Here is a 21,304-nt window from a genome sequence, read left to right as displayed (position 1 = left end):
GCTGCCCTTCCAACAAAATCCTGTGGCATAGATTCATCATCTTCTTTTATGGGGAAGGTAGTGAACAGAGGATAAAGAATGCTCAGTAAATTGGCCAAAGTCACATAGCTGGGAATGTCTGACTTCAAACCCCTTCCATTATGCAATGCTTCTTTTTGTAGCAATCCTGAAAGCATGGGCAATTGTTTGAAGCTTCTTGTTTGCTAAAAAGCATTTTCTTTTTTAAATCCTCATGTTATTTATGTTTGGTAATAGTGCTAGAGCTCCTGAAAAACTAGTGTTCCTCCAATCATGTGGCATATTTATGTCCTCTTTTCTTCCCCATCTTACCACCTCTCTGGTCATCAGTTTTGCAAGAACAGTAATGAAGCACAGGGTGTCATGATCCACTAAGGTTTTCTTTCCTCTTTCTATGTCAGCATAATGATTGAAAGACAGCAGCTTGAAGGCAGTATTGGTGACAGGGGTGCTGAATTTCTGAGAAAGTAACCAAAGACTAATAAAGGGCTCAACAGAGCCAAAAGCATCTATGGTGTAGGGAAAAAGTGCTGACTCTGTCAGCACAAGGAATAATTTCTAATCATTGAAACAAGTATGGTTTCTTATCCCGTTCCACCTAAGAGCTGTGTGGCTTTGTGCATGCTGCTTAACCTTTCTATCCTTCAGTTTCGTCATGCACAAATGTGCTAATGGGCCAATTCCAAAAATAAGAAATAAAAATGTAAAATATTCAGATAGATATCTAGACCAAGCATCATACTTTGAAAAATCCATGTTTATTTTTTATTAAAATTTTAAAAGCAGGTAGTACAGCTTTCGGTATTATCTTTAAAAAATAATGTAACTTCTTACTAAAAAAGTAGTACAGGTTAATAGTGAAAAACAGATAAGCAAAAAGAAGAAAATATGAACCATATTCTCTTCTACAATCCAGAGATGCATTACATTTTGTTACTTATCCTTCTGATCTTTGGAAATGAAAAATACAGCCAACCAGAAATTCAGACTTATAACTTAACCTTTGTCACTCAACACAAATCATGAACATTTTTTTCATGTGATTATATATTCTTCCATAACATAATGTTAAGAGACCCAATGTTTACCCACAAACATACCATTGACCTTTGGAATGATTTTTACAAATTATTCTGTACTTATTTATAAATACCAACTTTAGAAAACCATCTTTATAGATAAATATTGCCATCATCCCCACATTTTGGAATAGTTTTCTAAAAGTGGAATTAGTTTTTCAAAATTTATACAGAACTAAGATGTTTTTGCAAGTAATTGTTAAGTTGGTCACTATGTTTATAGCACTACAGCTGAATTCTATGTACTCTATAACTACAGGGATTACCATTCAGAGACATAAAAATGTGAATGCCTACTGCTAGCAAGCTGAGTTCACATTCCCATGAGCAGTATATGAGAGCTGACTTTTCCCCTACTCTTCTCAATGGGTCATATCCTCATGTTCTGATGTTATCATTTTTGTACATGAAAAAAGATAATGAGAAACAGTGTCCATTTTTATTACTATTATGGTTTACCCTTTCTAATTATTGTATCTCCCAATTTCTTTATTAAATTGATAATCATATCTTTTATATATTTTTATTGACTGTTTCATTTTTACTTATTGATTTGTAAGAGCTCTTTGTATACTTAGGTGATTAGTCCTTTCAATTATATGTTGCAAGTAGTTTCCAAGTTCATCATTTGTCATTGTAATATTATTATTCTTTTGCAACCATAACAGTGAGGAAAGATAGACAAAAGAAAGCTGAAAGAAAAATATAAGAAAGAAAGAATGCAGGAAGAAAGAAAGGAAGGAAGGGGATATGAGAGAAAGGGTTTAAAAAAGAAAGAAGAGACACTTTTATGAAAAAATCAAGTTAAAAACCAGAACTCAAAAACAACCTTGATTTTAAGCCTATGGACTTGATCCCATAGGAAGCCGTTCTATTTCTAAATGGAACTGTGCTTAGTTCTACTCCTCAGACACTTTTTATACAAAGCAAATGCTTCTTGATTTATCCAATGTGGTAGGCAGAAAAATGCCCACCCCCAATATTTCTACATCCTAAACCCCAGAACCTATGAAAATGTTAGGTTATATTGCAAGGAGGAAATAAGATTGCAGGTGGATTTAAGGTTGCAATTGGCTGAGCTTAAGATAGGAATATTATCCTGGATTATCTAGGGGATGGTAATGTAATCATCAGGGTTTTTAAAATCGGAAGAAGGAGGCAGAAGTGGGGAGTCAGAGGGAAATGTGACAAAGGAAGAATATTCAGAGTTGTAACATTGCTGGCTTTGAAAATGGAGAAAGGAGGCCGTGAGCTAAAGAATGCGTGTGGTCTCTAGAGGCTGGAAAGGCAATAGCTTCTCCCATAGAGCTTCAGAAAGAAATGTAGCCCTGTAAACATGTTGGTTTTAGGCTAGTGGGACCCATGCGGGACTTCTGACCTACAGAACTGTAAGATAAATTTGTGTTGTCTTAACACACCAAGTTAGCAGAAATTTGTTACAGCAGCAGTAGAAAACTAACACACCAGAAGTCTTTGAATAAGTAAAAGAAACACAAGAAAACTGTTTATCCAGTCTGAATTGTAGTTGGTTTTTTTCCCCAAATGGCACCTTCAATGTATACGAAAACTACAGAGTGAAATATTGCATATTTTTCTTTAATTATGAATATTTACAGGGACATGGCACATTTGTGCACTTTTAAATGTGCAGATCACATTGATGTTTAGAATTCTACAAGACATGCTCTCTGTAATGTGACAAATGAGTTAACTGCCTTCTTAGGAAATGGGTGCTAACCATTTCCACTTGATGGGCCTCAAAAGGTACAAACACATTTTGCCTTCAATGAAAATCCGGTGAAGTGTTGCTGTAACCAAGCAACCTGAAAGCAGAAACAAGCAGCAGGCATAGACAGAAAGCAATCTGTCCCTTCAAAAGTGGGGAGTGTGCAGCAAGTGTAGCAAATGCTGATAAACAGCAGAACAAATAAAGAACTGGGAACACGAGCTTCGGCTAAGCAGAGTTTGATCTCATTAGGAAGTTCTGGTAAAAGAGACACAACTAAACGCTACATGGAGAAGGGGGGATGTTGTAGGCATCTGTACAGAAACCCCTGCAGGGTGCTTTCGAAAGACATTTTCAACATGCTGGGTAGACTGGTCTCTGTTCTTGAGGTGAAAACATTGAGGTGAATTGCAAGGGAAAAAATTCTTTTGAGGAATAGCATATGAATGAAATAATTCCTTAAAAGGCACAGAAGTAAGAATAAATATAAAAATAAACAATAGGGTAACTGAAAGTCCTCCCACCTATATTTCACTTTATATGTGAACTGAACTTCTGCTCTCGGCCACGTGTCTTTGGAGAGTTGTGTGTCACCCTCACTTGCTACTCACTCCCTAATCCACAGCACTCACACAATTGTCTCCACCCCTCAGCTGCAACGGGCCTTGCTGAAGTTAGTAGAACCTCTTGGCTGGGTTGAGCACGGTTCCTGAAACCAGTGCTGATGTGATCCCACAACTTCACCTGTGAAACCCTCTGGAGCCCTGATCTGCCTGACTGGGCAGTCTTTGTCCTGTTGACCGCTCTGTCTGCTCTTCCTGCCGATCATTTGCGTCCAGCCCAGCCCTCCCTGGTACACTCGCCTGCACACAGGCCATCCCAGCTGCGAGTCTATCAGGCGTCTTCAACACATTCATAGCTAAATTCCAAACCTGTCCCTCTACTCCCCTATCACCCTCTTCCTAAATCCCACATCTCAGTAATTGGTGCCATCATGTGCCCAGTTGGCCAAGCCAGAAACTGCAGGAACATGCATTTTTCTAAGTAGTGCCTATTATTTATTGATTAACTTAAACATTAATAAGATTTAACTGTTCATTTTGGCCAAGAACCAGTTGGAGAAAAAACATAAAATCTTTTTGACTTTATTTTTTAAATTTCTCCTAGTCCTATCGATTACCTTACAAAAAGTGGATTTAGCAATTTGTTAGATTCAGTGGGTCCAGGTATTCAACTTAATGGCAGGAGTCCTACTTTGTGAGGACTTTCCATTATCAGTCATCCCTTGCCTGGAGTTTCTGCTTTGTCATGTCTCACAAGAAGTCATAAGGATTCCAACATCTTTTCTACCACATGGAAATACTGAAAAGCTTTGTTTTTGCTATAATATTCCCATTCTTTGCCAATGAAAATTGCTCCTAGAAGCCCTTGATAATGAAATATTAAAAAGATAAGGAATGCACAAGAAGCCTGTGGTAATATTTCCATTCTTTGCCAATGAAAATTGCTCCTAGAAGCCCTTGATAATGAAATATTAAAAAGATAAGGAATGCACAAGAAGCCCATGGTAAGAAATTAAGAGAGAGAGAGGACATGGAAGCATAGGAAATAAAAGCCACAAAGGATTACTGTAATTGTTCTTCTTGACAGACCTGCCCATTGTGTGAATGTCCCTGCAATTTTGACAAGCTAATTGTATAATCTGTTTCCAGCATCCGTCCTTTTTTCCCCTTGAGGGTGGAGAGGATGCCTCCTGAGGGCAACTCTCTCCTTCATAACACCCTCCTTTTTCTGTGCAACCCACAGGCCTCTTCAAAGATACTCTCCATCCATGCACATGTGTCCTAGACAATCTAAGAAACCTAGCCATGGGTCATGATAACCTTGCCATCCACCTGCATAGTAGCTGGGTGATTTCAAGCACAGAAGAAAGCATATGATATCTTATGAAGAGCATAACTGTTCCTCAGACCCAGCAACCCTTGGGCACCCCTCTCCACGTTAGTGTTAGTGAGATATCTTAAGTTAGTTAACTCAGCTTGGATATCCAAATAATGGACATCTACTCTTTTGAAAGGTTCTCCTCCAACATTCCCATGTCAGTACTTTAGACAGGTGGCTCTCAAACCTTTGCGCAAGCATCACCTGGAGGGCTTGTTAAAACACAGACTTCTGGGCCCCTCCCCAGAGCTTCTTGAATGGCACCTCGGAACTTGCATTTCTAGCAGATTTCCAGGTGATGACGATGCTGATGCCCTTGAGCCAGAGACTACACTTTGAGATCTTCTGCTCTAGAATAAAGTTCTGTGGGATTTTGTTTGTTTGTTTTTGTTCTTTCTCCTTCCCCAAAAGGCTACATTAAATATGGGGGAGGCCAAAGAATAAGACAAATCTCAGGCAATTCCAAAACCCATCTCAGGTCATTCCAGAACCCTTCATTTTTTAGAAAAATTGTGGGTTGTTTGTTATTGGAAAATGAGGTGCTTCTCAGAAGACAGGTATAATCACTAACTCTGTTTCCCATAAGAGAAAGTGAAATAGATATTATAGAACTCAAAGTAGGTTAGACACTGCCTTATGAAGGAGCTTCTGAAGTATATAGGCTAGCCGTTACCAAAAACTGGTTATTCATGAGAATCTCATTCGTTTTCATATACTTTTTTGATCAAAATAAGAACTTTAGTAATATTTGTATATTTTGTGCGAAACTCAACAGGGTAATCTGACAGAGAATGATGCATTGAATAAAAACAGCATCCATTGTGAAATTAACATCAAAGAGGCTTCTTAAGATAAAATGGAGCTTTAGGCTCTCTGTGGTCCATACCTAGGAAGGGAAGGGGATTTTCTGGATTGGCATTTCTGAACACACCAAACAATACCATCTGATGGATTGCTCTGTGTTTATGAAATGGTATTTGTATCATCACTTTAGCTAGAAACCTTTTATTTCATTCTTGTCCTCTAAGAAAGAAGTGTGATGCTTGAAGAACTGTTTAAAGGGCAGCAGCCCTGTGCCCATGCTCTGTCACTCACCTGCTTCCAAGTTTTGCATGGCATGATTCCTATCTCCATAGGTTATTATCTTTTTTTTTTTTTTTTTACATATTTGTCTTTTTGGTTCGTGGTTTTGTTAGAAAAATATTCTTGCTAGAAATTTGCTGCATAAATATGACTCAAGCAAGCATATTATATAAAATAACGTTGACCTACAGTGGATTTCATTAACATGAGTCAGCACATCAGGTGCTTTGCAGACCAAAAGGACTCTGTGCTTGATTTTAATATTAAAGAATACCAAAATATTAAGGCATGCGTTTTATAATTTCTTGATAAGTTTTTCTCATAAAAAAAGTTATCTTTCAAAAGATGGTGTGTCACTCCTCTACTCAACTTCAAAAAGTTTGTGGAAAAACAGGATTGGAACACAATACAAATTTTCTAGTGTATGTGTATGTATATACATACATGTACATACATATATATGTGGAAAGAAATTTATAATAAAGAATGGCTCATGTGATTATGGAAGCCAACAAGTCCCAAGATCTACAGTCTGCAAGCGGGAAGCCCAGGAGAGCTGATGGTATAGTTTCAATCTGAGTCCAAAGGCCTAAGAAACAGTAGAGCCAACGCTGACATGCAGGAGACCCAGGAAGAACTGATGTTTCAGTTTGAATCTGAACGCATGGAAAAAACTATTATCTAAGCACAAAGGTAGTCAGACAGGAGGAGTTTCCTCTTACTCTCAGGAGGGTCAGCCTTGTTGTTATAGTAAGACCTTTCACTGATTGGATGAGGCCCACCCCACATGAGAGCCGGCAAACTGCTTTACTCAGTCTACCTATTCAATTGTTAATCTCATCCAGACACATTGTCAAGGACACACCCGGAATCATGTCTGACCAGACGTTTGGGTAACTGGGACCCAGTCACATGGACAGACATATAAAATTAACCATAACATCTGGCATGAAAGGTCCTTTATTATCCAGCCAGAACACATCACTTTAGCTGCAGTTTCTCATATACCTCCCCGCTTTGGACATTCAGAGCTAGATTTATCTCCTTGAAAGCATTTTGACTATTCACATTAATGTGTCTTCACAGATGTTTTTCCCCCTGCTTGGGTGTGATTGCCCTTGTCTTAGTTTGAGTCTCCCAGGAGGCAGATCCTGAAACAGGGATTCAAGTGGAAGTAATTTATTTGGGAGGTGATCTCAGGAAACACCAGTAGGGCGATGGGGAAGTGAGACAAGGAAGAGAAGGAAGGTGATAAGGTTAATCATAGACAGTTACCACTGGACAACTGGGGCTCAGTCCCAATGGAAAGGGGGAGACTCAGAGCAGTGGTGGGGAATATGCCTCTAAATGGGCCCATCTGAGCAGCATGGGAACTGGGATACTTAGATGCAAATCTTGTTGGTCATTTGGGAAAGGCTGACCCTGGCGGGTAATTCCCTGGTATTCCCTGGGTGGTCTCCAGCAACCAGAGAAAGCCCTCAGGCAAAGGGCTTGAGGCTGGAAGTCAGGCTGGCACAGGTCAAGGAACAGAGGTATAGGTGGGACACCCACATCTGTCAGGCATCTCCTGCTGCCTTTCTCTTCCCCTGGCTGACTTCAGCTCACCTTTTGGGACTCAGCTGGAGCCTGACCTCCTCTGGAAAGCCTTTGTAGGCCTTCTCTCTGATTTAGCTACCTCGTTTCTGTTTCGTGATAGAATCTTTGCATGCCTCCATCAGAAAATCCTGTACTTCCTGCTCTAACTGTGGTTTTACTTTTATATGTCACCCACTCTGTGAACTCCTTGAGGAAAGACATTATTAGCCAGTATCTTCAAGGCCTGGCATAGTTGTTGCACATGGTAGAGTTCAAAAAATGGTTGTTTAAATAGCAAAAGTTGTAATAATGACATCATAATAGTAATAACCAGTATTCATTGAATGCTCATTTTGTGTAAGCGTTTTACACACAGAGCAACCCCAGGAAATTGGTAATTTTATTATCCCTACTGGAGATGAAGAAACCGAGGTACAGGTTTCACGTTGTTTGCCAAAGACTATGTAGTTATACGTGTGTTGGGCCTGGAAGTAAACCCAAGCAGTCTGAGTCCAGATCTCGGACTATATGAGTAAATCAGTGAATGAGTGAAATGAATGAATGAATGAATGATAACACAAAGTCTGATCCTTTAACACATGGGAGTCATTTGGGGAATGATGTTGTCAGGACAGTCTGTAAACTTCAAATATCAGTTCCAATGTCATGTTTTCCAGGAAGCCTTACCAGTATCCTAACTGGAAGCATCAATCTCTCCTCTGAAACCTTTGCAATGGCACTAACTACTGTCTACCATATGTTGAAATTTACCTGCAAGTCTTAATGTCCTCACTGCTAAGAAGATTCTAAATAACTGCTTAAGTGTCTGATTCATCTTGGTGTTTTCTACATCCCCAAACACAAAGCCTTGCACACAATTGGCTACGAATGAGTGTTTGCCAGATGGACACACGGAAACATAGGTGACAAGCAAAGGGATCTTTGACTCTTCTTTTATTGTCTCCCAGAAACTGTGGAGACTCTTTTTCATCCCCCTCTGAGATTTCAGAGTCTGTTGTCATAGAGACTTTAGACGGTTCTGGAAAATAAGATTCAGTTTAAATATATTAAGTTCAGTGAAGAATTTATGAAGAGTTTTCTTTGTAACATTTTGATAATCATTTGGTTAGAAAATTATATTTCTAAGAAATAGGTATTTTTTCCAAAACTGCATTCGTGGAAAGGATGAAAGAAATAAATTAGATACAAAGCCACCAATGTTTCTAACATATCTGAATGTAGAAAATTTAGTTCTTTAAAAGTTAACTATACCCAGCAAGAATTACCTTTCTAAAATCTCAAATTAAAGGCATTTTTTATTTCCACTGACTAATATATCTCTAATCTTCATCAATAATCAACACTTAGAAGAGTGCCCTATTGAATAAATTTGGCTAAGAGATAATTATAAAGCACATATCTAGGAGAAAGTTGCAAATCTTTCACTGAGCTATCTTTATTTACAAAGCATCAAATAAACACAAGGTGCCTCACTATGTATGAGATGCATAGGATAAAACAGAAATTTGATTCAGTAGAAATTTATTTATTGATTCTAGCACATAAAATAAATGGCATTAGGTGCCAGAGAATACAAAGGAACATAAGCCATGGTCTCCATCTTCACAGAATTTATGATCTGGAAATGAGCATATAGAAGACAGATATATTAACAAGTAGCTAGACTATGGGGTTTTGTGGTAATAATAGCTAACATTTAGCACTTAATGATGTTTCAGTAGCTATCCTAGTGCTTTTCATGGCATTATCTCATTTAATCCTTATCACAACTCTATGTAGTAGGCGTTATTATTATCCCACTTTATAGCTGATGAACCTGAAGCTTGGGAAGATTCGGTAACTTCTCCAAGGTCACATGCCTAGGGACTGGATGGGTAGAGGAAGAGCCAATATGCAGACCTAAGCCCCTATGTCCTTCAAGTTCATACGCAGAAGGCAGTAAAAATAAGGTACACCAAAAACACTCTTCATTCTAACTTGGGTCAAGCAAATGCTATGGCGCCTAAGCTTGGCTTGAAGGATGAGGGTGAATAGAGATAGAGAAGGACATTGCTAACAGGACCAAGGAAGGTAGAGGAAGCTGAAGGGGTCCTGGAGAGAACACACAAGAGCCCAGTGCTGCCATCCCTGTAGGCATGTAGGTGGGAGCATAAGTATAACAAAGAGGTGGTGAAAACTGAGAAAAGTGGTTGGAATTAGATGTCTTTGGCCTTGAATGTTGCTGGGAAGAGTCTAGACTTTTCTCATCAGGCTGAGGGCGGTCAACTGAATGGCTATGAACCAGATCAGAGCTGTATTTTAGGATTGATCTGGCAGCTACTTGTGAAAGGAATGGGAGTCAGAAGGGGGGAAAAGAGAAAATAGCTGAGGCAAATGGTACTGGGAGTCTGACTCTGGATTGCAAGAACGTGAGCAGCAAGGAGGAAACATGTCAGCAGGATGAGATTTGACACTGACAGATGTTCTAGTGCGTTCAGGCTGCTTTAACAAAATGCCACACACTGGTGGCTTATAAACGACAGAAATTTATTTCTCACCGTTCTGGCAGCTGCAAGTCCAAGACTGCAGCACTGGCAGATTCGGTGTCTGATGAGGACCCTTTTCCTTATAAATAGTCCCTGTGTCCTCAGACGGCAAAAGGGGAGAGGGGTCTCCCTTGGGTTTCTGTTATAAGAGCACTTATCCCGTTCATGAGGGCTCAACCCTTGTGATCTAATCACCTCCCAAAGGCCCATCTTCTAATACCATCGCCTTGGGGGTGAGGATTTTGACATATGAATTCTGGGGTTGGGGGGTAGGACACAAACATTGAGAACTTAGCACCTAATGTAGGGAACATGCAAGGAGAGAAATCTTGTGTCAAAAGTTCAAAAGAGCAAGCATGTCATCTGTAATGCAGAGGAGTCACATGTGCTTGTCCAGCTAAAAGGGCAACCCCCTTAATGGGAGATGACGAGAGTTCAATGAGAATGGAGCAACTGACTTGGGGGCACTGGAAAGCCTGCGGTTAAAGGTTTGCATTTACATGTGCCGCAAGCAGCACTTTTCACGGTGCAGTGAAGGGATTCGATATGCGTTGGCCTGCAACCGGGTGATGACGTCCACGTTTCTCAGATACTTGAGGTGAGCAAGTGTACCTTTAGGAAATGTGGAAAATGTGGCATTTAAACTCTGTGATTTTTTAATTTTGAGGAATTGAAATGACTGCAGTGACCATACACAACATAACTTATATAAGTAAAACAAATGATTGTATACATAGTTTGTTATAAATATGTAACAATTTTTAAAAGGCAATGTAAACCCTAGGTGATTTTTTTTTTTGCTGGTTGTTATGGGGTCAAACCCCAGACTTCAGTGTTATCGGCACCATGCTCTAAACAACTGAGCTAAATGGCTGGCTTGCTAGGTGTTAAATTGTGCTCTAATGTGTATTCTAATTTAGCATGTTAACAACACAACAGAAATACATGCTTTAACAGTCTCTTTTCTACTGAGCTATTTTTTTCATTGATTTTTTTTTTATTTAATCAAATTGAAGAATTCTGATGTTTTCAGTTTTTACATGAATATTTCTTTATCTTTTCCTGTTCTTTAATAGATGATAATAATGAAGAAGAAGATGTTGACATGAAAGAAGATTCAGGTATTAAATTTATGATTTTATTTCTTAGGGGTAAGCAGAAATCATGTTTTTTTATGTATACTTCATATTTTTTTTAAAGAAAGACAAAATAAGGTTAATAAAATAAAAATGTATATTCAGTGTCATAAAATATGAAAGTAGCTGTGTTAACTCTTAAGACTGATACAGTTACTGTATTTAAGCATTAAATTTGACTTTGAGCTTCCTGACAGCCAAGGTTAAAATGAAACATGATATTATAGTTAATAGGGTTGTATAGCAAATCACCCTCAAAACTGAGTATCTTAAAGCAACCCCTTATTATGCTCACATATCCAGTGGGTGAGGAATTCAGACAGAGTAAAACGGAGACAACTTGGTCATCTTGTTCCAAAAGGTCTGGGGCTCAGCAGGAAGACTCGACACCTGGGAGCTGGAATCATCTGAAAATTCATCCACCCCTTTGTCTGGATGGTGATTGATACTGGCTGTCAGCTGAAACCTTAGCTGGGGCAATTTTCTGAAACACTTTTAAATGGCCTTTTTATGAGTCCTGGGCTTTCTCACACGTGGTGGCCAATTTCCAAAGGAGTTTCTCTTGAGAGACTGAGTGAGCCAGGGAGAAGCTGTACCCATTTTAAGACCCAGGCTTGGAAAGTCCATGGCATCACTCTCACCTAACTGTTCTTTGGAACAGTCGCAAGCCCACCCAGGTTCAGGGGAAGTGAAAATAGACTCAATCTCTTGATGGGGAGTGCTTCTGCAAAGTATGTGCAACCTAAAATGTTGCCAAGGCCATCTTTGGAAAATACACTTTCCACCTGTGATATATTTTTCTCATTATCAGAAATTAAGATACATGCCAATTTCTCAAGAAAGACCAGTGTTTATGAGGGAAATCTAGTAATTAAAAGCATGGGTTCTGGTCTAAGGTAACCACTCAATATGTCCTTGATAATGAATGCATGAATCAATAGGCCTGAATTCAATTCTAGCTCTGCCTCTTATTGACCTTAGGCAAGCATCTTTTTCTATACACCTGTTTGCACTTCCGAGGGTAATAAGTCTTACCGTATAGTCTTGTTTGGGGGATTAATGAGATAACAGGTCTGAAATGTTTCTCACAGTGCTTAGACCATAGAAAATACTCAATAAATTAGTGCTCCTTTCTCTTTCGTTCTAGCAGATATTGGAAGGGTATAGAACTTAATTTTATGGTTAAGAGTTCCCTGTTCCCCATTTCATCAACCCCACTGCTCTAACCATAAAATGCAGCCAAGTTTCAAAATTAAAATTGATATCTCTAAGGTCCAAATTTTGTGTTACCTCCCATTTGATACCAGAACTCCTACAAACCCCTGGCAACCTAATTTTGAATAGCTCCATTAACAGGGAGTTTCTTTAAATTCTTATGCAACTGATCTTGTTAGGTGAGATTTGGTTAAAATCATTCTTCTTGTCAATTAAATCTTTCTCCTTCCCCTGACCACTCATTATCTTCATGGAAAAATAACACCAGTTCCTTTTCCTCATAAAAGTTCATTGGAACAGTGATTATGGCCTATATCTACTCTCCCACAGTCTGAACATGTCTGATTCCTAGGGTTCTCTTGGTCTCCCCAGAAGCGATGGATTTCCAGGGTATGAGAAGCAGAGGAAGAATCTAAAAGTCAGGGGCAAGAATGAAGGAGGTGGGAGAGAGACTGTAGCAGTCGCTGTTGGTGCCCTGTCCATATCCCCTTAGAACTCGCTGTTGTATTATGATACCAACAGATTTCTAAGGGAAGTTTTATGACTCTCAGCTGAGTGCTTTTCCCTGGTCATGAAGGCAAACTCAAAGTATCAGCGAGTGAATTTCTCTGGAGCCGCCCTCAGCCAATGATGGACAGGAGATGGTTGAGCAGTACCCCCACAGGACACATCAGAGGCATGTTCTTTTCCTGTACTGTCCAGGAGAAACACAGTGTGAGCGTCAAAGATGAACCTCATGTATAATTTTAGATTTTCTAGTATCCACAGTGAAAAAAGAGAAACAGGGGAAACTAATCTTAATAGTATTTGTATAATATAATAATCCAAAATATTATCATTTCAACATATGGTCAATATAAAATTATACTAGTCAGATATCTTACATCTCTTATTTTTTCATACTAAATCTTTGAAATTGAAATGTATTTTATGTTCACATCTCAATTCAGACTAGCCACACTTCAGCTACTCATTGGCAATATGTGGTTAGTGGCTACCATATTGGACAGCCTTATTCTATACCATCATCCAGAGGTTCCCAGTAAAATCGAGCCCTTTGCCCACAGTGGAACTTGTCCATCAACACACCCAGTATTGGCTGCCTTCCTTTTTCTGTCTCATTTCCCTATTCCCCTTCTGATGCTTCCTGGGATAATCTCTCTGATTAACTACTTACACTCAAACCCTTGTCTCAGTGTGCTTCTGAGAAAATCCAACCTAAGACAAGGACTCTGCTTGCCTTTTGGAAAACATAAAGCCCAAGGTAAAATTGCAATCCCTCTACCCACATAGAATTTGTTATTGTTAAAAATAACCATATGTTGGGCCGGCCCCGTGGCTCACTCAGGAGAGTGCGGTGCTGATAGTGCTGAGGCCGTGGGTTTGGATTCTATATAGGGATGGCCTGTGTGCTCACAGGCTGTGTGGTGCAGACAACACCGAGCCAGGGGTTACGATCCCCTTACTGGTCAAATAAAATAAAATAAAATAAAATAACCATACGTTGAAAAAAGACTTTAAATAGTCACCTTTAGACTAACTTACATGAATTTAATGTTAATGTTTTCCATTCTCATTTATCCTGCTCACATGAAGTGTCCTTGGAATATCTTTCAGCTGTGGGCTGAAAGCCATGCCATTCTAGCCAGTCAGTAAAAGGACCTTATCTTGCCGTGGGTCATTTGCCTAAGTGCCATAAGTACACATTTCTAGGCAAAGGGAGTTAACTTCGTAATGAGATTAGCTAGCTAGCCAGACCACTGAGTGATTTTAAGGAAATCATTGTTAATGCTAATGAAGAGCCCACAAGGTTGGAGTTTGAGGGCATTAAGTGCATCATCACTTCTGACTTCCTGGGAGTTTTGTCTCTAGCAGGTGGATGCAGCTGTTTAAGGCACACTCAATGGTCCAAGGCTTCTCAGCCGTTCAGGCAGGAGGGGCTTGGGAAGCTACTCTCCACTTCCTAATATCTGAGTGCTGAGGTCATGGAGGATTTGCATGCTGGATGGCTCTGTGGTATGCCAGCTGGCCTTGGCAGACATTGATGTACAGTCGGGCTTCATTCAGTTTTCACACTTGAGCATGTTAGTCTTCAGGATGAGTCTAACCAGCCTCCCAAGATCATTGACGGCAGCCTTCCCTCTGCCCTGCATCACCTCTTCTCATACAAAGAGAAAAGCTGGAGGGATTTTTAAGAATGTAATTGGCACTAGTGAAGGGCTATTTGAGTGAGTCAGCTGCCAACAAATGCTAGTGAATGACAGTCAATAACAACTTGAATACCTAAAACCAGTGGGGTGCTGGTAAATTGACTTTCTGGGTTGGAGGAGCTCTGATGTGAAGAGCGTATAGATTTCTGTGGTGTAAACTCACCTGCCATGGTCTTTTTCAAGCTACCAAACATGAGGTCAACAAATGTGAGAGGTGGGGAGAGCTGGTAAAATCAGTTGTTGTGAGCTGGCTCAAGTCAGCCCCAGCACAGCTTTGCCGAGCCAGACTTTAATTGGCCATGCCCCTTGTGCCAGCCACTCGACATGCATGAACTCTTTTAACACACACAACAACTCTATGAGGCAGAGACTATTACTACCAAGGCCTTTAAGGAATAGTTCCTTGCTTAAACAGCAGAGACAGAATTTGAATCCAGAGTTGCCTGACTCCAAAGTTCATGTTCTTAACTTTCTTGCTCCTGTCTCCAGACCCTAAGTCCTTTAATCATCTTCTTTAATCCTGGCATAGTAAATGTTTTCCCATGTCCTTTAATCTCCATGACTATGCACTGTTGAATTCAGCCCCAATCTGAGCCAGCAGGGACAGAAAATCAGCAACCACCTACGGCAAGTGAATCACATCAGAGCCTGCTGCACAGCTGAGTTCCTCAGGGGGCAAAGCCATGCTTACGGCAACGTTCCAGGTTTCCACCCTCTGCCAGAAACAGAGGCAACCTAGAATACACAACACACCGTCAAGGAGAAGCATGGGGGTGCTTTTAAGGAGAAGCAGGAACAACTCTCCCTTCAGCTCCCCCAGGCCAAGAGAAGCCATATGTATCAGTGACTTGCATTTGAATCCCCCAATACACTTTACCCATGGCTGTCATGAAATGATGCAGTACTTGTGTGACATATGACTGTTCATAACTAATATGGATACGTGTCCACTGACTACCCGAGGAGTGTCCTACAACCTTTGCAAAAATGAAGTATTAGTATTTGGGGGTGCTTAAATATCACACAATACACAAATAGATGCCCTTTTAAAACTCACCCAGTCCCTAAGAATTCCCATTGAGATGGAAAAATCAAGAAATACAAAGTTAACTCAAAAAAACTCTCTTTCAAGAAATGCTGGTTTGGAGCTGAATTTCCAGCACTGGAAACTCTCTTCTTGATTCCAGTTGTGAACGACACATTTCAGGGGCATGGAAGGGTGAGAGTCCTCTCCCAGGGAGATTGCAAACGTTGCTTTGCCCATTTTATGAATCCCTTTGAGACCGGCATTTGTACTCAGTAAGCTGTTTCAAGCATCTCATTTCTGTTTTTGCTGAACCCATTCCAAGGGTCAGCATCCATCTCACACCTGGTGACAGAAGTTTGAGGGAGTTGTTAATGTAGTCATTGGCAAAATTTTTCACTCTGGCCATGGTAATGACCTTCGATGTGACTGACTGGCAACCACAGAAAATCTAGCATAGTGCCCAAAATCTTTGTAGTCTATAATGCCAAAGTTTTTAATAGTACATCTATAAAATGCCGGAATTTTTTGTCATTCTGTTCCTTTTTTAACAAATGGGAAAAGAGAAATGAGTTACGATAGCTCTGTAGTGTCATTTGAAAGCCCTGGCATGAGGTGACAGCTGCTAAAAGAGTGAGAATTAGGCATGAGCCCCATTATTATCTTGGCCTTAAAGAAAGGCCTGGGTGAAGTGGAAATGCAATAGAATTTGAAATGAAATTCTCAAGAGACTGCTAGGCACCAGGAATACAGAGGGATTAGGAAAGGCAAGTGCCCTTTTCAAAGGGAATTTACATTCTTTAGGGTTAGGGTGGGAAGGGGACATGCAATAAAGAAATAAACAAGAGAACAAGATAATTTCAGATACAAGTGATGTGTTTGAGAGAGTTCCCTGTGGAGACCCTTTAAATTAGGTGGCCAAGGAAGACCTTTCTTGGGTGTTGAATTTGATATTCAAAGGGTGATTAGGCAGACATGAATGAATATATATGTTGGAGGTGTGGGGGGGAGACAACAGCAGATGCCAAGGTCCTGAGGCAGGAACCAGCCTAGCAATAATTGAGGAACACAAAGGGAACTAATAAATGCAGAGCCAAAGAGCAAGTCAGAGATGAGACTGGAGCAGTAGGTGGGGCCCAAATGACATGTTATCCTAGGCCTTGGAGTTGGATTTCAATCTTATTCTAAGTAATGGTTTTTAAAGAGGCAAGCAACATGACCTGGTTTATGTTTTAAAAGATCACACTGGCACTGGCTGCTGTGTGGAGAATAGATTATGGGGAGTAAACAGCAAAAGCACAGAGATTAGAAGGCTAGAGGTTAGAATTTAGAAGATTATTGTGGTAACCCAGGCAAGATATGCTTCTGGTTCGGGCCGGTGCAATGATTACAAAGGATGAGCACAGTGGATGACTATGGGATATATTTGAGAGCAGAGCTGGTAGGATTTATGATTACTTGGACTGGAAAAGTAAATGAAGGGAAGTATTGAGGGTAACATCTTAGTTTTTGGTTTAAATTCCTGGGTAGATAGTAATTCCATCCTTTGAAATGTGGAATACTGTGGAGAGAAAAGGTTTGTAGACATCAAACGTGTTGTTCTGTCTGGTGTTAAGTTTGGAGTGCCTAATGGGATCATTTACAGAAATGTGAAATGCCTGATGACAGTTGGGTGAAGGAAAACAATTAGGTCTGGGAATTGTGGGGCACAGTTAAATCCCAAACCTGAAGGGACGGTGGGGAGGGGAGCACCTACAGGACCCAAGAGACATAGAAGGCTGTGTGGAGAAGGCCAGCTGGTAGGAGTGTGATCTTAGACTGAGGAACATGACAAGCCCATGAAGACTATGGGGAGCCTAGCAAGTAAATACCCTGGGCTGCCCACTAGTCAAATCTAATAGGAAGCAAGAGAACCAGGGAGATCACTAGTGCTGTTCATGGAGTTCAGACTCCCACAGTGCAGTGGGGGTATAGAGGGTGGGGAGTGAATCTGGAGGGACAATTGGAAGACATGCAGCCCCAAATCCAAAACAAGATGCCATGTAGGCTGTTGAAGACATAAGCCTTGAGCTCAGTAGAGAGACCAGGGCTACATGTATAAATTAATGCCTAACAAAGTATCCTATGTCGGAATAGGGAAAATTTAGAGACACTTTCCTAAAACTGTCTTCAGAATTTTGTTTACTATCCTTCTTGGATAGACTTGGATGGGCATTGAGGAAAATGGGGAAGCATAATAATTTAATTGGAGGCGTATGGAAGTGGTTTAGAATCTGGATTACTAAAGAAGTCTGTTAGACAGAAGCAGAGTAATTTCAACCCCCACCCCCCGGTGCACCCCGGGACTTGCACTTCATCCAGCCCTACTTTGAGAACCGGATGAAATAAACTTGCACAATGACAACTGTCAATTAACTCATAAAGTTTTAAATCAAACACTCTTGGAGAAAAAAATAATAATAATAATGCGTAGTTCCCTTATGGAGAATTTTTAAATTAAAAAAGCACTTGTGTAAGATTTAACATTTGTGTAAATAATTAATATTTAAAAATGCTTTAGCTTGAGACTTAAGTTTAAGTCTTTGGAGGTTAGAGAATCACAGGTTCTTGCCAAAATATAGCTCAACCATAATGAAAGATGAATTTGCAGTTAAGATTCAGTGAGGAGGTGGGGGGGGGTTACTAAGAAGAACATGTCTTTAGACTTCAACATGATTTTGAGCCCTACTGGTAAATATTTAAATAAGAATGTTTTAAATCTTTGTACTTCCAGAGGGGTTAGAACCAAAAGGCCTCTCTCCACCTCATGAGAAAAACAAAGCAAAGAAGTCAGAATGTTCAAAGGACTCTAGCGAGAGTAAGTCCTGTCCCTCCTTCCTTTAGGAAATTATGCCATGAAGAGAAACTTCTATTCAATTTTATGTTATGTGTATACTCATGTCCAGATATCCCTAAGGGTTCAAAAATCACAGAGCAATTCTTTTATCCTTTCCTAACATGTTTACTATCCCCTGCATGTGGGGATGAAAAATAAGATTGTTTAGTTTGTTAAGGTAAAAAATGAATATTAAAAATCCATTTTCTTAGTATGATGTATTTTCCATTTCTGCAAACTGAAACATCGTGGGTAGTGCTTACGAGCTGCATTCTCTGAAACCATGTGAAGGTAAAGGTCGACACCAGCACTGTTGCTATTGGCTTATTGGGGTAATTTGCTTTGCTCATGAACATATTCTGAGTCTTTCCAGAATCAAACCTCAGCACTGGATGCTGGAAGTGTTTCCTGTCTCTAGTATTCTCTTTCATTTTCTAGAAGCTAGTGTATCTTTGCGTGTTTGCATTGAATGAGCAGGTCCAGTTGGGCTCAATTTTATGAAGAAATGAGGCCATCTCTCTTTTACAACACTAGTATCATAATTCAGATTTTCCTTTAAAATGTGGATGAGGCATTTTTGTTTTCAAGTGAACCTCGAACCTAAGAGTATGAACAAATTTCTAAAAAGAAGCATACTTGTGCCTTCTACTTTCTTGCCTCAAGTCCCACTTCCTCCACTGTGAAATGAAGAGTATAATAATACTGACAGTGTCAGTTTGAGTCTTGAGGGAAGAAGATGTCAAGATGGAACAGAAGTGCAGGAAATGTATGGGGGAAAGCCCGAGAAGGATAAAGGGGAGAGAAGCAGGAGGAGGTGAAAGGAAAGGAGGAAGCAGGGAGGATTAGCTAGGAAGAGCCTAAATCTGCAGTGCAGTCTGAGAAAGTCTGGGGACAATGAGTCAGGCAGGAACAGCTGGGCTGTAGTGTCACCTTTCTTCCATGCTCTTCCTGACTGCAAGCAGCTTGAGGAGAAAGTGGCCTGGGTATGAACACAGTGCTGCAGCAGATCCCAAAAATGTGGCCCCTGGATCTTGTCAGCTAACTTCTCTCCTAGCAGTAGGTTCTCACTTGAAACGAGACCCTGAGCAGCACATCTCCATGACCGCACGGCATCCCTGTGAGTGCAGGAGTTCCTGGTGATAAGTAATGACACTGCTCGCACTCTTCTGTGGGTTCAGAACCAATTGAGAAGGCAAAACTGTAAGAAAGGTAGAAATCAAAACCTTAGTTTCATTGCAGTCAGACCAGAGCATCTGGTTGCCCTGCCCCCAGATAGGCTTCCTAATGCTGGATTTGACTTTTGAATATGAAAGATTTAACTTCTGTGTCCTCATGAACAGGTGCAGGTATCCTCAGCTGCCTGGACAGAGGCTGCCCTGGTGAGCTCATTATACCAAGAGCAGACACACTTTCTCTGTAGGCAGGTGGGTCTCAGAGAGACTCCAGATGGTACTGTTCTTTCTGCTGGGCTCCCTATAAGTGAGGAGAGGGGGATGTTCTCTCCTCTCTGGGCAGGGAGCGAGGGATGAACATTTCCTACTGACAGTAAAGAATAGAAATAGTATGTACAAAATACCTAGTACAAGTCTGGCATTGCATTAGCAATGGCTATTCTTGCTATATTACTATTATAATCAGGTCCATGATAGGGTACACACTGTCCTAATTCATTGAAATGTGCTTAAATGTTGAGAACCATTTGGAAAACACGTAGAACCATGGAGAAGGCTGGCAGTTCTAACTGGTCCAAGATGGTAAGCTTGGTTAGTATCTGATTGGAAGGCCAAGGCTTCTGTCTCCTACTATATCCTGGTCATTTTCTGGGCAATCTTCTAAGGCCATGTTTGGGAAATGAGTTTGGAGCAAACAACAATTGCCTTTCCCCAAGTGTTTCCCACGAAATTCATGACCTGCCTCAAATGTTGTTTTCCAGAACCAGAGTCTGGTGTCATTTCTTGGTGTCCCATGGTGGGTAATAAACTGTAATAGTTCTGTCACTTTTAATTAAGAAGGGAATTCTTCCAAGTTACTCCTTCCAATGCGTGAAAGCTTCTTTTACTTCTTACATAAGCCGCTTTGTATAACCCCCTAATCCTAATATGACTCAATAAGATGCCTTCACCTCCTCCAAATATGTGGTCTGAGAAATCTGCTCTGCGTCATAAAGTCTAAGATGAAAATGTGTAACTGTGGATTCGCTACAGGGACATTCTGTCAGTGGCACCATGGTGAAATGTAAATGTTAGTCACTCTCCAGAAACAGGGGAATTGTGCATTTGTTCCTAAGACAGCTTCAAAAACAAATTAAAAAAGTAAAAATTGCTGAGAAAAGAGTGGGAAAGGAGCGCAATTGACAGGCAGTGGCAGATGATTTCATGATATGGCACTTATTATTTATCAGTGTTTCTATTTTGACAAAGTGACCCATGTATCTGAATTAATGCACTGTACTGTTTTATTTGCTGTCATGATACAGAGAGTTAAAATCATTCCTTCCTACTGGATATGCAGAGGGAATCTTGTATCGCTGGGTAGAGGGGTACATTGTAATGTGGGTTATGACCCTTCTCTCTAGATCTTCCTCCCATCTGGGGGTTCTCAATTCTTTTCCAGCTTGGTCATCTCTCACATTGTTTTAATAAGTGAAGCTTCTGGTATTTTTATTTACAGGTCACTCAGCTTAATGCCTCATCACTTGGCCCATCTCACTTCTCTCCTCTCTTAGGGTTCCCTGCCCCACTTCCATTCTTACAAGTACTACTGATTAACTCAGTTTACCTTATAACACACATTCTTAGAAAGGGTCATAGCAACAAACTCATCTAGATCTTCCAGCATATATAACCATAATAACTGTGTTTAGATTTAGAAGAACT

At 40.3% G+C, this 21,304-nt stretch overlaps 1 protein-coding gene across 1 annotated transcript in view; it reads left to right on the top strand.

The window, feature by feature from the left end:
• MACROD2 (mono-ADP ribosylhydrolase 2) overlaps positions 1-21,304 on the top strand; it is a 1,973,048-nt gene that overhangs the window by 1,801,196 nt on the left and 150,548 nt on the right. The window contains 2 exon segments of the mRNA XM_063101974.1: positions 11,045-11,089; positions 18,327-18,410. Of these exon segments, the coding sequence (XP_062958044.1) occupies positions 11,045-11,089; positions 18,327-18,410 (129 nt within the window).

Source organism: Cynocephalus volans, chromosome 1 (assembly GCF_027409185.1).
Source record: "Cynocephalus volans isolate mCynVol1 chromosome 1, mCynVol1.pri, whole genome shotgun sequence".
Classification (NCBI taxonomy): domain Eukaryota; kingdom Metazoa; phylum Chordata; class Mammalia; order Dermoptera; family Cynocephalidae; genus Cynocephalus; species Cynocephalus volans.
The sequence above is the reverse complement of the archived record's forward strand: the minus strand, read 5'-3'. Positions and strand labels throughout refer to the sequence as shown.